The sequence below is a fragment of the Protopterus annectens genome, chromosome 10.part0, assembly GCF_019279795.1.
Source record: "Protopterus annectens isolate FY-2018-M chromosome 10.part0, PAN1.0, whole genome shotgun sequence".
In the NCBI taxonomy this organism is placed as follows: Eukaryota; Metazoa; Chordata; order Ceratodontiformes; family Protopteridae; genus Protopterus; species Protopterus annectens.
In genome coordinates this window covers 153844456-153859124 of record NC_056744.1, presented here as the reverse complement: position 1 = coordinate 153859124, position 14669 = coordinate 153844456, and the positions used below count along the sequence as shown (strand labels likewise).

At 44.7% G+C, this 14669-nt stretch overlaps 1 protein-coding gene across 1 annotated transcript in view; it reads right to left on the bottom strand.

The window, feature by feature from the left end:
- The window catches only part of PRKAR1A (protein kinase cAMP-dependent type I regulatory subunit alpha), a 1144729-nt gene that overhangs the window by 281573 nt on the left and 848487 nt on the right, over window positions 1-14669 (bottom strand). The window contains exon 11 of the mRNA XM_044085123.1: window positions 4021-4060. Coding sequence (XP_043941058.1) covers window positions 4021-4060 — 40 coding nt within the window. The remainder of the gene's footprint in view (window positions 1-4020; window positions 4061-14669) is intronic.

Genomic DNA, 14669 nt, shown 5'->3' with positions numbered 1-14669 from the left:
AAATCCTTATACGGTATTTGCTTCCCACAAGAAATACAATTGTTAACTTTGTCTGACATCGGTCTGAGGCAAGAAAAGTTTCCCCAACGGGGTACTTAGCTTTAAGAAGACTTCGGTTTCCAAATTTTCGTAATTTCAGGAGCTGGCCGACCGGCACTTGCGAATTGCTTCTGCTTCTGGCACCGCGCGGCAAAAAAGATAGAAGAAAATGGCGTCGGCTGTGTCTTATATACCCCTGTCGCACTGACGTCAGGAAAGAAAGCGACAACAGACGCCGGACCTAGACTTTGGAATTCGGCCGACCGAGGACCCGCCTGACGGCAGGAGAACCCATCTGTTATGACTGCAGCTGTATGCACGATGAACATCTGGTGAATAGTCAGCATCTTGAATTTTGGAATGTCCAGGAAAGTGTTTAGAGTAGACAAGCCCAGAATTGGATGCCATGATTTGTCTTTTCTGGGTACCAGGAAAAGTCTGGAATAGAAACCTTCTCCCTTTTCCCCTTCTGGTACTAGCTGAATAGCTCCCATGTTTAGGAGGGAAAGTACTTGTTTCTGAGCCTCTGCCCACTGATTTGGGGGCAGGTCTGGCCATCCGCTTGGAGTTGGCAATGTGTGCAAATGAAATCTGTATCCCTGGGACACTATTTAAAACCCATTTGTCCTGGGTTATAAGTTGCCAGTTTTTTGCATGAAGTGCCAGTTTCCCCCCCAAAGGGGCGGCTAAAAGGTAAGTGCTTGGTAATTCTAAAGGAAAGTTATTGAGACCGTTTACCATAGGGTGGTGCCTTGTTGCTTCCAGATTTGGAAGAGGAGGCACCCCATTACTTAGTTCTGAAAGTCCCTTGGGACTGAAACTTGGTGCTTTTGGCATGTTTGGGTCTGGCTTGAGTGGCTCTGGAAGGAACTGGAAAGGACCAGTTCTTAGCAGGCCAGTGCCTACTAAATCTTGGAGGTTGTACTTGTAAGAAATCTTTCGCAGTCTGCATAGATTTAGCTTTATCTTCCATAGTTTTTAGGACTTCTTCAACCTTATTGTCAAACAGACTGTCCTGCTGCAAAGGAGCATCCACCATTTTTGCTTTAACATGACCAGGCAGAGACTGATCCTTAAGCCAAGCATGCCTTCTAAGCACAGACTCAGTAACAGCAGCTCTGCAAGAGGCCTCCAAAGAATCAAAACCACATTGCAAAGTATGTTTTCCAACTTGTTCAGCTAAATGCAATAAATCCTGTAAATCTTTATTTTCCACACAGTCAGAAATCGACATCATTTTCTGTTTAAGCAGTCCCATGATATGCTGCTATTTTAGCATATGAAATTGACAGTTTAAAGCGCTTATTGCCAAGGTTGCAGAAGTATAAACCTTTTTTCCCCATCTATCCAGCGCCCTGGAGTCTCTATCAGAAGGGGTAGGATTTTTAACAGAAGAAGCCTTAACGCCCTTGGGCCCCTGAGAAATGGTTTCAGGGTCCGCAACAAGATTTTTGAAAAGGAATTTGTGGGAATCCGGAACCCTATAGTATCTGTCTGGCTTACAAGGGGCCGGAGGCAGAGAATCAGGGGCCATACTGGATTCTGAAAATACAACATCAATGTCTAGTACAGGAGGTGTATAGCCAAAGGTCTATGTTGAGGAAGAAGAAAATCCCTAAGCCTCTTTTTGGATTCAGAAAAATCCTGACTTTCCCAGTGGAAATGTTCCCTTAAGGTATATAAAGTTTCCCCAAAAGAAAAATCCTCAGGGGGAGAAGCAAAAGGAATGGAATCCTCTGCATCAGAGTCCTCATAAAGTACAGTTGTGTACTTACCATAAATGTAGATGTTCGAGTGTATTCACTGTTGCAGTCATTACAATTGGGTTATCCTGCTGGCAGGCTACCCGCAGGTGGCCTGAATTCCAAAGTCTAGGTCCGGCGTCGGTTGCTGTCACCTCCTCCCTGACGTCAGTGCACCAGGGGTATAAAAGATGCAGCAGACGCCATTTTCTTCAGTTTTTCTAGCCCCAGAGGTCAGGTGCCCCCAAAAGGGTAGGCTAAAAATATGTCAATAAAGCATGCATGCACCAAGGTAAAATTTTCCTTCATCTACAAGCAAATACACCACATAGGTTGTACAGAATACAGAAGCACAGATATGTTCCAGTAAAGATAAGGGGGATGGTGGGAGGGTAACCGGAACTGCAACAGTGAATACACTCGACCATCTATATTTATGGTAAGTACACAACTGCACTATGTTCATCGTGTTTCACTGTTGCAGTCATTACAATTGGGTTGAATCCCAAAGCTAAGGTTGGGAGGCTGGAGCTAAATAGGACTAGGAGCAGCTATGAGGCCCTGTAGAACTGCAATGGCAAAGCCTGCCCTGTATTTAGTGTAGAGTGGTAAGTGACACTCCTTTGTAAAAGTGTGCACTGAACTCCAGGTTGCAGCCTCTAAAATGTCTTTGGTTGGTACTCCTCTGAGGAAGGCTGCTGAAGTGGCTGCTGCTCTGGTTGAATGTCGCCTAATGCCCTTAGGCACTGATTTGCCATGTTGTGAACAGCAGAAACGAATGCAGTGGCCTATCCACTTTGAAATAGTCTGCTTGGAGATAGCCTTTCCTTGTGATCCTGCAGCATATGCCACTAGTAATTGCTCAGTCTTTCTGAAAGCTTTGGTTCTGCCCAAGTAAGTGCAGCTGTCTGTGTATGTCCAAAGAATGCAGAAGCCTCTCACACTTATTCTGTGGGTTTGGGTAAAAGGTAGGCAAATTAAGTGTTTGGTTAAGGGCCACACTGGACACTACCTTAGGCATACATCTCGGGTTTGCCCTCAGAGAAACCCCATCTGGATGGAAAATTATAAAAGGTTCCACAACCATGAGTGCCTGTAGCTCTGAAACTCGTCTTACAGAGGTTATTGCTAGTAGCAGAGCTGTTTTCCATGATAACAATTTTATATCAGCTGTAGTGGCTGGCTCAAAAGGAGGCAGGGTGAGTTTTTCCAAGACATAATTGAGGTCCCATGCAGGTATTGGTGATCTCCTTGGAGGCCTTACGTTTTTGGCTCCTCTGAGGTACTACCTTAACAAAGGATGAGAAAAAAATAGGTGGCTCTGTATTGTAATGAGCTGAAATGGCAGAGGCATGAATCTTAATTGATGAAAAGGATAGGCCTTTGTCCAGTATCTCAGTTAAATATTGCAAAATCTGAGGAATATTTGGTACAGTCGTGTCAATCCCTTGAGCCTGGTTCCAAGCACAGAATCTCTTCCATTTTTTAGCATAAGATTTTCTGGTACTAGGCCTCCTGACCTCCAAAATAACATCCATCACTGCTTTAGAGAGAGGTTGTTTTGAATGACTACATTATCCGCCAATGCTGCCAGATTTAAGGTCTTGAGTTGGCTGTGCAAGATCTGATTGTTGTGTTGAGACAGTAAGTGAGGAATTTGAGGTAATGTCCAGGCTGGGTATTGAGACAAGTTCCTTAGGATTGGGTACCAGTGCTGGCGGGGCCAGTCTGTGGCAATCAGAATCATTTTTGGCTTCTCTTATCTGACTTTTAGGAGTACCTTGGGGAGGAGAGGCAGTGGAGGAAAGGCATATACTGTAAGGTTGTTCCAGCTGAATGACAAGGCATCTACTTTCCATGCTTGCTTGTGATAAGTCCTTGTGCAGAATCTCTGCAGTTGGCAGTTGTGAGGGGAGGCAAATAGATCTATGTCCGGGCATCCCCAATTCCTTTTTATCATGCTGAAGACTTGTGGATCCAATTTCCACTCGTGGGGATCCATGAGGTTTCTGCTTAGTTCATCTGCCAGAGTATTTATCTTTCCTGGCAGGAATTGTGCCTGCAGATGTACTTGGCAAGTCAATGCTGTGTCCCACATATTCATGGCTAGTCTGCATAGGGAGTAGGAATGAGTGTCTCCCTGCTTGTTTATGTACCACATGACTGTAGTATTGTCCATCTTTATCAGTAGATGTCCCAGATGAAGTAGATCCGTGAAGGCTGTCAGGGCATTCTGAACATCTAGTATCTGTTTTTGGTTGATATGTAGATGCATTTGGCTTGCGGACCATGTGCCCTGAATACATCTTCCTGCCATGTGGGCCCCCCAGGCATAATCTGATGCATCTGTTGTTAATATCTACCTGGTTGTGGGTAAAGCGAAAGGCTGCCCCTTGTTGTGGTGACAGGCCTCTGCCCACCATCGAAACTCCTGTTGCAGGCAGGAATGAGGCTAATTATTGTTTCCAGGCTGTGGCAATGTTGAGTCCAAACACTTTTTAGATACCATTAAAGTTTCCTCATACGCAGTCTTGCATATGGAATTATGCAGAATGCAGGATGCCATGAAGCCCAAAGCCTGCAGAATGTTTCTTGCAGATAACTGGGTCTTTGTTGCCAACATTTTGAAATAAGTAGTCAGTTGCCTTTGTTTGTCTGGCGTGAGATAAGCCATCTGGGCAGTTGTATTTAATCTTGCACCCAGGAATATTATCTCTTGAGAGGGTACTAGTTTTGATTTCTTTTCGTTTATTGTGTACCCTAGGCAGGTTAGCAATCTTTTTAAAAACAAGTAATCTCCGTGGTATCCCCGTAGTCTTAAAACAACCCACTAAAGTGTAGTGGGTCTAAAAACAAAACAGTGTAAGAAACTTGTGTGTGTGGAAGATTTTCAGTCCATATATTTTTAGTTAATCACTATATATTAATCAGATCAGACAACAGTAGTAGAAGTAGTGAGCGTAAACTCAAGTCAAAAAGTAATAATAGAAAATATATAATTCTACAGCATTACTAAATAAAGGATTTTCGACTGGAAACAGACTGCCTGCCTTGCTTGGATTACTTTCGAATACTTAGTAATGCTGTAGAAGTATATATTTTCTATTATTACTTTTTGACTTGACGAGTTTACGTTCACTACTTCTACTACTATTGTCTGACCTGATTAATATACAGTGATTAACTAGAAATATATGGACTGAAAATCTTCCACACAGAGAAGTTTCTTACACTGTTTAGTAATCTTTTTACAAATGCCAGATGCTGTAGTATAATTGTCCTTGTTCTCTGCTTGCGTAAGGCAGTCATCCAAGTAAGGATATATTTGTATTCCTCTTTGTCTGCAAAATGCAATTACTGCAGCCAGGCATTTTGTGAAGACCCTGGGCGCAGTAGATAAGCCAAAGGGCAGTGCAGAGAATTGGTAGTGCATTGAGCCAGCTATGAATCTGAGGTATCTTCTGCATGATTGTCTGATTGGGACATGCAGGTATGCCTCTTTTAGGTCTAAAGTCACAAGCCAAGCTTTCTTGCCCAGCATGGGCAGAAGCTGCTGCAGAGCCAACATTTTGAATCTTGGAATATCCAGATATGTGTTTAGAATAGATAGGTCCAGTATTGGTCTCCAGGCTTTGTCCTTTCTGGGTACCAAGAACAGTCGAGTAAAATCCTTGTCCCTGCTCTTGCTGTGGTACTTGCTGAATGGCCCTCACGTCCATGAGGAATGACACTTGCTTTTGTGCCTCTGCCCAATGATTTTTTTTGGTTAAAGCTCTTATAGCCAAGGTAGCAAAAGTGTAAATCTTTTTTCCCTATCTGTCCAGTGCCCTAGAATCCCTGTCAGAGGGGGTAGGGTTTTTTGCAGTGGAAGCCTTGACCCCTTTGGGACCCTGAGAGATAGTTTCTGGGTCAGCAGCAGGGTTCTTAAAAAGAAATTTATGTGAATCATGAACCCTGTAGTATCTGTCTGGCTTAACAGGAGCTGGAGGTAAAGAGTCAGACTGGACTCTGAAAATACATCATCTACAATGTCTAACACAGGTGGAATAGCAAGGGGCCTGTGCTGAGATAGTAAAAGGAAGTCTCTGCGCCTTTTCTTAGATTCTGAATAATCTTGGCTCTCCCAGTGGAAATGCTCCCTCATGGTATGCAGAGTTTCCACAAAAGAATAATCCTCAGGAGGAGAGTCTGAAGGGATAGATTCTTCAGCACCAGAATCCTCATAGGGAGGAAAAGAGTATTCCTTATCAGAAGAGGAATCAGAAGAAAATGAAACCTGATCTGAAGATTTATATTCTGTCTCTTGCGTAGGCCTCTTATCAGGAGGGGGATGGGAACCCCTGATCAAAGTAATTGGGTCTTCAGCCATTTTGAGCATCTGTTTTTAGGCATGGAGGCCTGTCCAAGAGGCTGTTGTACTTCTTTCTTTGTCTTTAGAGATGCTTTAGTCTTTGCCTTTGAAGCTGAAGTCGTTTTAACATATAATCATGTAGGCCTGAAAACACCCTCAGAAGCTGATGCCTGCTCAGCGGCTCCGGACCCATCTGAGGGAATCGTTTCCGAGGTTCCAATACCTTGAGTTTCCAGTGGCCTAGTTGGCTCCACGTGGGAGTTGGAAGCGGCCTGCGGCTCTAAAGTAGCGGGTGTCAGGAGCTGCGAAAGAGCCTCACTGAGAACTGGCGACTGGCTTAGAAGAAGCCTCGTTGTCAATTTTGGACGTCAGATGCCTGTCCTTTTCCTTTTCTTTGCGTTTCTTTTGAATTGCGGTAGTCGGATGGCTATCCGACGACATCTTGTAATTAAATCTTCTACCAAAATAGTGAAATGCAAAATCGTAGACTCTTAATAGTGCGTTGGTTAAATCTAGCACAAAACCGACAATTAGCAACATCGTGATCAGGGCCTAGGCAAGGAATACAGTAAAAATGGAAGTCCTTAAGAGGTATTTGCTTCCAACAAGAAATACAATTAACTTTTTCTGACATCGGACTGGGGGAAGAAAAAAGTTTCCCCAACGGGTTACTTAGCTTTTAATGAAGACTTCGGATCTGAAATTCAAACACGAAAGGCACTTGCAAACTGCTTTTGCTTCGGGCACCGAGCGGCAAGAAAGACTGAAGAAAACGGTGTCGGCTGCATCTTTTATACTCCTGGCGCACTGACGTCAGGGAGGAGGAGACAGCAACTGACGCTGGACCTAGACTTTGGAATTCAGGCAGACTGTGGGTAGCCTGCCAGCAGGATAACCCTAGTGTAATGACTGCAACAGTGAAACACTATGAACATGTAGGTATAGACAAATCCTGTTCATTAGAAGACTCTGAAGAAATAGAACCCTGTTCAGAAGATTCATAGTCAAGTTCAGGCCTAGGCCTCTTTGAAGGTGGGGGTTGGCTACCCCTGATTAGAGTAATTAAATCTTCAGCCATCTTCAGCCATTTTGATCATTTGTTTTTTAGTCATAGGAGCCTGCACATGTGGCCTACGCATCGGTTTTTTTAGACAGATCGAGATTTTGGCTTTAATATTGAAGATGGTGTTGGTTTTAATATACATACCTGTAGGCCTAAATACACCCTCAGAAGCCGGTGCCTGCCCAGCGGCTCCGGACCCATCCAAGATAGAGACATCCGTGGGTTCCATAATTGAAGGATCTCGCGACATACTGGACTCCGAATGGGTCTCAGTAGAGGCCTGTGAATCAGAAGTAGCAGGTATCAGGGGCTGAGAAAGCGCCACACTGTGTACTGGTGAACTGGCGACTGGCTTAGGAGAAGCGTTGTCGACAGTTTTGGACCTCAATGGCATGTCTCTGTCTTTTTCTTTGCGTTTTTTAGGTATTCCCGTAGCTGGATTGCTAACAGACGACATTTCTGGATAATTAAATCGAGATCCAAAATATTTAGAAGCAAAAATATACAGACGATGGATAGTGCGTTGATTAAATAAAGCACAGAACCGACAGCCAGGTACGTCGTGGTCAGGGCCTAGGCAAGGAATATAGTACAAGTGAAAATCCTTATGAGGTATTTGCTTCCCACAAGTAATACAATTATTAACTTTTACTGACATCGGTAAGGAGCAAGAAAAAGTTTCCCCAACGGGGTACTTAGCTTTTTAGTTGAAGACTTCGGTTCTGAAACTCGAACACAAAACTTTCAGGAGTTGGCCAGCCGCCACTTGCAAACTGCTTCAGGCACTGCATGTTTTATACCCCTGACGACTTGAAGTCATGGAAGAAGGGACAGCAACCGACACAGGACCCAAGACTTTGTTAATCAGGCCGACTGAGGGCAACCTGCCAGCAGATTATCCTAAATGTAATGACTGCAACAGTACATCTGAACTATGTTCTTCATGTTTCACTGTTGCAGTCATTACATTTGGGTAGATTCCTAAGGCAGGGAGGAGGAAGTTAGACAGCATTAGGACCAGCTATTAAGCCCTGCAATACTGCAGTGGCAAAACCAGCTCTGGATCTAGAAAACATAGGCAAGTGGTAATGCTTGGTGAAGGTATGTACAGAGCTCCAGGTAGCAGCTTCAAGGATGTCCCTGGTAGGAACACCTCTGAGAAAGGCTGTAGAGGTAGATGCAGCCCTGGTGGAATGTGACCTTATCCCCTGAGGGGCAGGTTTTCCATGTTGCTTATAGCAGAAAAGAATGCAATGGCCTATCCAGTTAGAAATGGTTTGCTTTGAAATTGCCTTCCCCTCCGCCCCTGCAACAAAGGCAACTAGCAGCTCTTCAGTTTTTCTGAGAGGCTTAGTCCTGTCCAAATAAAATCTTAGTTGTCTGTGCACGTCCAAAGAATGCAGTATTCGTTCTCCTTTGTTCTGTGGATTTGGAAAAAAAGGTAGGCAAATGAATAGACTGATTAAGGGCCACACTGGATACAACCTTTGGCATAAAGGAAGGATTGGTCCTGAGGGACACCCTGCCTGCACGGAAGATGATGAAGGGCTCCACTGCCATAAGGGCCTGAAGTTCAGACACTCTTCTTGCTGAAGTGATGGCTAGAAGGAAAGCAGTTTTCCAAGACAGGAATTTCAACTCTGCAGTTGCAGCTGGCTCAAAAGGAGGTAGAGTGAGCTTTTCCAATACAAAGTTAAGGTCCTAGGCTGGAGTAGGAGTTCTCCTGGGTGGTCTTAAATTTTTGGCCTCTCTGAGGAATTGTTTCAGCAGGGGTGGCTCAGTATTATAATGTGCTGAAATGGATGAGGCATGAATTGTAATTGATTTGAAAGAAAGGCCCTTGTGGAGCATATCTGTTAAGTATTGAAGAATATGCGGTAAGCTGAGCACTGCTGTACCCATCCCTTGCTCTGGCTCCAGGAACAGCATCGTTTCCACTTTTCAGCATAGGATTTTCTAGTACTAGGCCTGGCATCCAGAATGACATCTAGCACCTGCTTACTGAGTGATGCTATTGGAGAGCTCAGTGAATTAGCCAGGCTGCAAAGTTCAGGGTTTGAAGCTGGGGGTGCAGAATCTGGCCCTCCTGGTGGGACAGCAGGGAAGGGGTCTGAGGCAGGTGCCATGGGTCCAGCAGTGAGATACTGTGCAAGAGGGGGTACTAGTGTTGGCATGGCCAGTCTGGTGCAATCAGTATTGTCCTTGGTTTGTCTTGCTTGATCTTTAGCAGAACTTTCGGGAGGAGATGCAGAGGGGGAAAAGCATACACTGAGAGGCTTTCCCAGGTGAAGGACAAGGCATCCACTTTCCAAGGTTGGCTGTGGGGAGTCCTTCTGCAGAATTTTTCCAACTGGTAGTTCTGAGGGGAGGCAAACAGGTCCATCGCTGGGTTCCCCCATTTGTTTCTCAAAATATTGAATATCTTTGGTTCCAGTTTCCACTCGTGTGGATCCATGAGATTTCTGCTTAGGTCATCTGCAGGAATTGAGCTTGTAGGTGTACTTGGTAGCTCAAGGCTGTATTCCACAGAGCCATGGCTAGTCTGCAGAGAGGATACGAGTGGGTTCCCCCCCTGCTTGTTTATGTACCACATAACATTGGTGTTGTCGGTCTTTACCAATAATTGTCCTGGAAGAATGTGGTCCTTGAAGGCTGTCAGTGAATTCTGTACAGATAACATTTCTTTTTGATTGATATGCAGGTGCATCTGACTCTGGTTCCATTTGCCCTGAATGCACTGCCTTGCCAAGTGAGCCCCCCATGCACAGTCTGATGAGTCTGTTATGGTTTTGGTGGCAGGGGGTAGAATGAATGGCAGTCCCTTGTTGTCGTAGCAGGCCTCTTCCCATCAAAGGAACTCTGTCTTTATACAAGGAATGATGGGAATCAGGGATTCCAGGTCCTGTGAATGTTGACACCATAGGCTTTTTAGATACCACTGTAGTTTCCTCACATGCAGTCTTGCATATGGAATTAGTAGAATGCAAGAGGCCATGAACCCCAGGGCTTGCAGGATTTTCCTTGCAGATAGCTGCGTCTTTGTGGCCAGTAGTTTGAAGTAGGCTGTCAAATAAACTTGTTCCTCTGGCGTGAGGTAAGCCATCTGGGAAGTTGTGTTCAAGCTTGCTCCCAGGAATACAATTTGTTGGCAGGGTACTAGATGAGATTCCTTTTCGTTTGTGGTGTACCCCAGTGAGGTTAGAAGTTTCTTTACAAATGCCAAATGATTTAGTAGCATGTCCTGACTTTCTGCCTGAATTAGACAATCACCCAGGTATGGATATATCTGAATATTTCTTTGCCTGCAAAATGCAATGACTGGAGCTAGCTAATACACTGGGCGCAGTAGATAAGCCAAAGGGAAGTGAAGAGAACTGATGTAGCCTACTCTGAAGTGTTAGGTATTTCCTGCAAGATTCCCTTATTGGAATGTGCAGGTAAGCTTCCTTTAAGTCTAAGGTTGCCAACCAGGCATCTTTGCCTAGCATAGGAAGCAGCTGATGTAAGTGTTAGCATTTTGAATTTTGGAATTACCAAAAAGCTGTTTAGAATAGTGAGGTCCATGATAGGATGACAGGAGCTGTCTTTTCTGGGTACCAGGAATAGTAGAGTAAAAACCTTGTTCCCTTTCTTCTGCTGGGACAGGTTGAATAGTCCTGATACTTAGGAGAGAGAGAGAGAACCTGCTGTTAAGCCTCTGCACACTGATTTGGGGCTAGGTCTGGCCAACCGTTTGGGGTTGGTAAAGTGTGGAAGTGGAATCTGTATCCTTGGGAAACTATATTTAAAACCCATTTGTCCTGGGTAATGAGTTCCCAGTTTTTTGCATGCAGTGCGATTCCCCTAAGGTAGCATGCAGTTGAGCAGGGCTGGGAAGGATTAAGGTTAAGTCATTGTGACAGTTTTCCATAGGGGGGTGTCTTACTACTTCCCGCTTTGGAAGTGGAAGCCCCCCACGGCTTAGGCCTGTGAGTACCTTGAGACTAGAGCCTAAGTGGTCTGCTGTTCCTGGGTTTGGACTGAGAAGGCCTGGTAGACAGGAAAGGACCAATTCTTAGAAGGCCAATGCCTACTGAATCTGGGAGGTTGTACTTGCAGGAAATCCTTTAACAGTTTGCATAGATTTAGCTTTTTCGTCCATTTTTTAAGCACTTCTTCTGCTTTGTTGCCAAACAGGTGATCTTAGTTTATGGGAGCATCCAGTAATTTAGCTTTAACATGATCTGGCAAATTTTGCTCCTTAAGCCAAGCATGCCTTCTAAGAACAGACCCAGTGACAGCAGCCCTGCAAGATGCTTCTAAAGAGTCAAAACCACATTGCAAAGTAGGTTTACCAACTTGTTCATCAGAATGCTTTAAATCCTGTAATTCTTTATTTTCAGCAGAATCAGAAATCAACATCATTTTCTGTTTAAGTAGTCCCATAATATGTTGCTGATACTTTAACATATGAAACTGGCAGTTTAAGGCCCTAATGGCCAAAGTAGCAGAAGTGTATACCTTCTTACCCCATCTGTCCAAGGCCCTGGAATCTCTATCAGAGGGGGTAGGGTTTCTGGCAGTAGTAGCCTTAATGCCTTTAGGTCCCTAAGAAATGGTCTCTGGGTCCGCAGTAGGACTCTTGAAAAGGAACTTGTGAGAGTCAGGTACTCTGTAATACCAGTCAGGTTTCCTGGGAGCTGGAGGTAAAGTGTCTGGTGTCAGGCTAGATTCCAAGAAGGCATCATCTACAATGTCTAGGACAGGAGGGATAGCTAAAGGCCTGTGTTGAGGTAGGAGTAAGAATTCCCTAAGCCTCTTTTGGAGTCAGAGTAATCCTGGCCTTCCCAGTGGAAATGCTCCCTAACAGTGTGCAAGGTTTCACCAAAAGAAAAATCTGGAGGGGAATCAGAGGGAATGGATGGAGTCCTCAGCATCAGAATCCTCATAGGTAGATAAGGGCAAATCCTGGTAATCAGAAGAAACAGAATTTTCAGAATCCTGATCAAAAGAATAAGAAGGAAAATCACTACTAGGTCTCTTAGAGGGAGAAGGCTGGCTTCCCCTAATTAAAGTAATAAGGTCCTCAGCCACTCATCATTTGTTTTTTAGGCATATGGGCCTGACCATGCGGTTTGGACGTCAGTTTTCTAGGCATAGGTTGAGTTTTAGGCCTTGAAGAAGATGGCGTTGGTTTGAAATGCAAGTCCGTAGGCCTGAATACACCCTCAGAAGCCGGTGCCTGCACAGTGGCTCTGGACCCATGCAAGGTAGAGACATCCGCAGGTTCCATAGTTGAAGAAGCATCTTGCGGCATTCTGGACTCCGACTGGGTCTCAGTAGAGGCATGCAAATCTGAAGTAGCGGGTATCAGGGTTTGCGAAAGCGCCTCACTGAGTACCGGCAAACTGGCGACTAGCTTAACGGAAGCATCGTCAGCAGCTTTGGACCTATGCTGTCTGTCTCTGTCTTTATCTTTACGTTTTTTTCAGAAAGTCGGTAGTTGAATGGCTTACCGAAGCCATTTCTGGATAATTAAACAGAGTACCGAAATAGTTTGCTGCAAAAATGGATCGACGACAAGTAGTTTGAGGATTGAATAAGGCACAAAACAGACAGCGAGGGATGTCGTGGTCTGGGCCTAAGCAAAGAATGCAGTACGAATGAAAATCTTTATGAGGTATTTGCTTTCCACAGGTAATACAATTGTTAACTTTTACTGACATTGGTTTAGAGGAAGAAAAAGGATCCCCAACGGGGTACTTAGCTTTTTTGAAGACTTCGGTTCTGAAACTCGAAAATGAACATTTCAGGAGTCGGCCGACAGTCACTTGCGAACTGCTTTTGCTTCGGGCACTGCGCGACAAGAAAGACTGATGCAATGGCATCGGCTGCATGTTTTATACCCCTGACTATGTTACTTGCGAACTGCTTCTGCTTCGGACACTGTGCGACAAGAAAGATTGATGCAATGGCGTCGGCTGCATGTTTTATACCCCTGACTACCTGACGTCATGGAAGAAGAGACACCATCCGATGTAGGACCCAAGACTTTGATATTCAGGCCAGCTGAGGGCTACCTGCAGGCAGATAACCCAAATGTAATGACTGCAACAGTGAAACATGAAGAACATTTTCTTCGAAGCCTATGAAGTGTCAATTTTTCTGCTTTACAAAGTTCAATTCCCAAGCTGGCAATGGTGGTTTAATGGAGAGGTAAACACAAAATAAAGGATTCCAAGCCCAACTGAATGAGTAAACACCATGAAAAACAGGCCCCCCAAAGCTGTATTAGATAGGTAAACACCTAGGAGTACCAGAGAGGGGAGTAGGACAGGTACTGAATGAGTAGTTGGCCATCTGCCAGCGCTATAGGCATTTTTATACACTATGTCATCTTTCCTTATGCAACTCATGTGACAAAACCTTTTCTTAGAATAGCATTAATCCTTCTACTAGAAGGCCTCGTGCTATTATGGTGTGTTTAGGATCCTTACAGAACAGCAGTGGCAAGCAGCTGCTGGGATCTGGAATATAGAGGTAAATTATAATGCTTGGCAAATGTATGCACGGAGGTTAAGTGAAGTTATCAATAATGATGCAGGTAAGGCCTCAGAGGTAGAAGGCTTGTTCGAGACAGGCATGTCTTGAGAGAATGAGGTCTTATGTTTCTTGGGAATTGGCTTTCCATGGAAGGAACAGAAGCGTTCCTCCTTGATTTTAAGTAGTACTTTTATTGTTGTGGGGAAAGAGGTGGGAATGCATAATGCTGTGCAGGCCCTTGGTTGCTGGGAAGGATTGATCTTTCCTTTTTTTTTACTGGAGTAAGTAGCTGTTCCTGCTGCAGAATTTTTGAGCTGGTGATTGAGAATTGATACTGTTTTGTGGGTTCTGAAAGGTACAGGCAGGTGGATTGCCTGGTTTAAAGACACAGCTGCCATTCGTGGGTGCCCGATGTGGTCCTGCTCTTAACATATCTGCTAGAGTTTTTTCACCAGCACAATGCACTGGATCTGTGATGGATTGTAGCTGATGGTGCCCTCCCACAGCTCATCATTCTGCATAGGGGGTAGAGTGAGTCCCTCCCTGTTTGTTGATGTGTACCATGACTGTGTGGTGTTGTGTCCTTATCCATCCAAGTCCTCCTTGGAGAAATGGTCTGAAAGCATTTGGTCCTGTTTTTGTGTAGTTGGTGCTGGTTTGACAATCACTGCGTCCAATCCATTTGTCCACAGCATCCAGCATAATGGTCCATCTCTGTTCTGTTGAAGCATCTGTTGTGATGGTCTGGCTTGAGGCAGGCGCAGGGCAGGCCTGCCGGCATGGGGCCACCTGGAGCACCATAGGGAACCTGTTTTAAGCATGGTATTAGTGGGATTTGTGTTTGTAGGCTGTGTCTGTGTAAATTCTCTAAATTCTTTACCTGTAGTTTTTTTCTCATTACATGTAGTCTGGCACCACACCAGCATATGCATGATGCATGACCAAGGCCTGC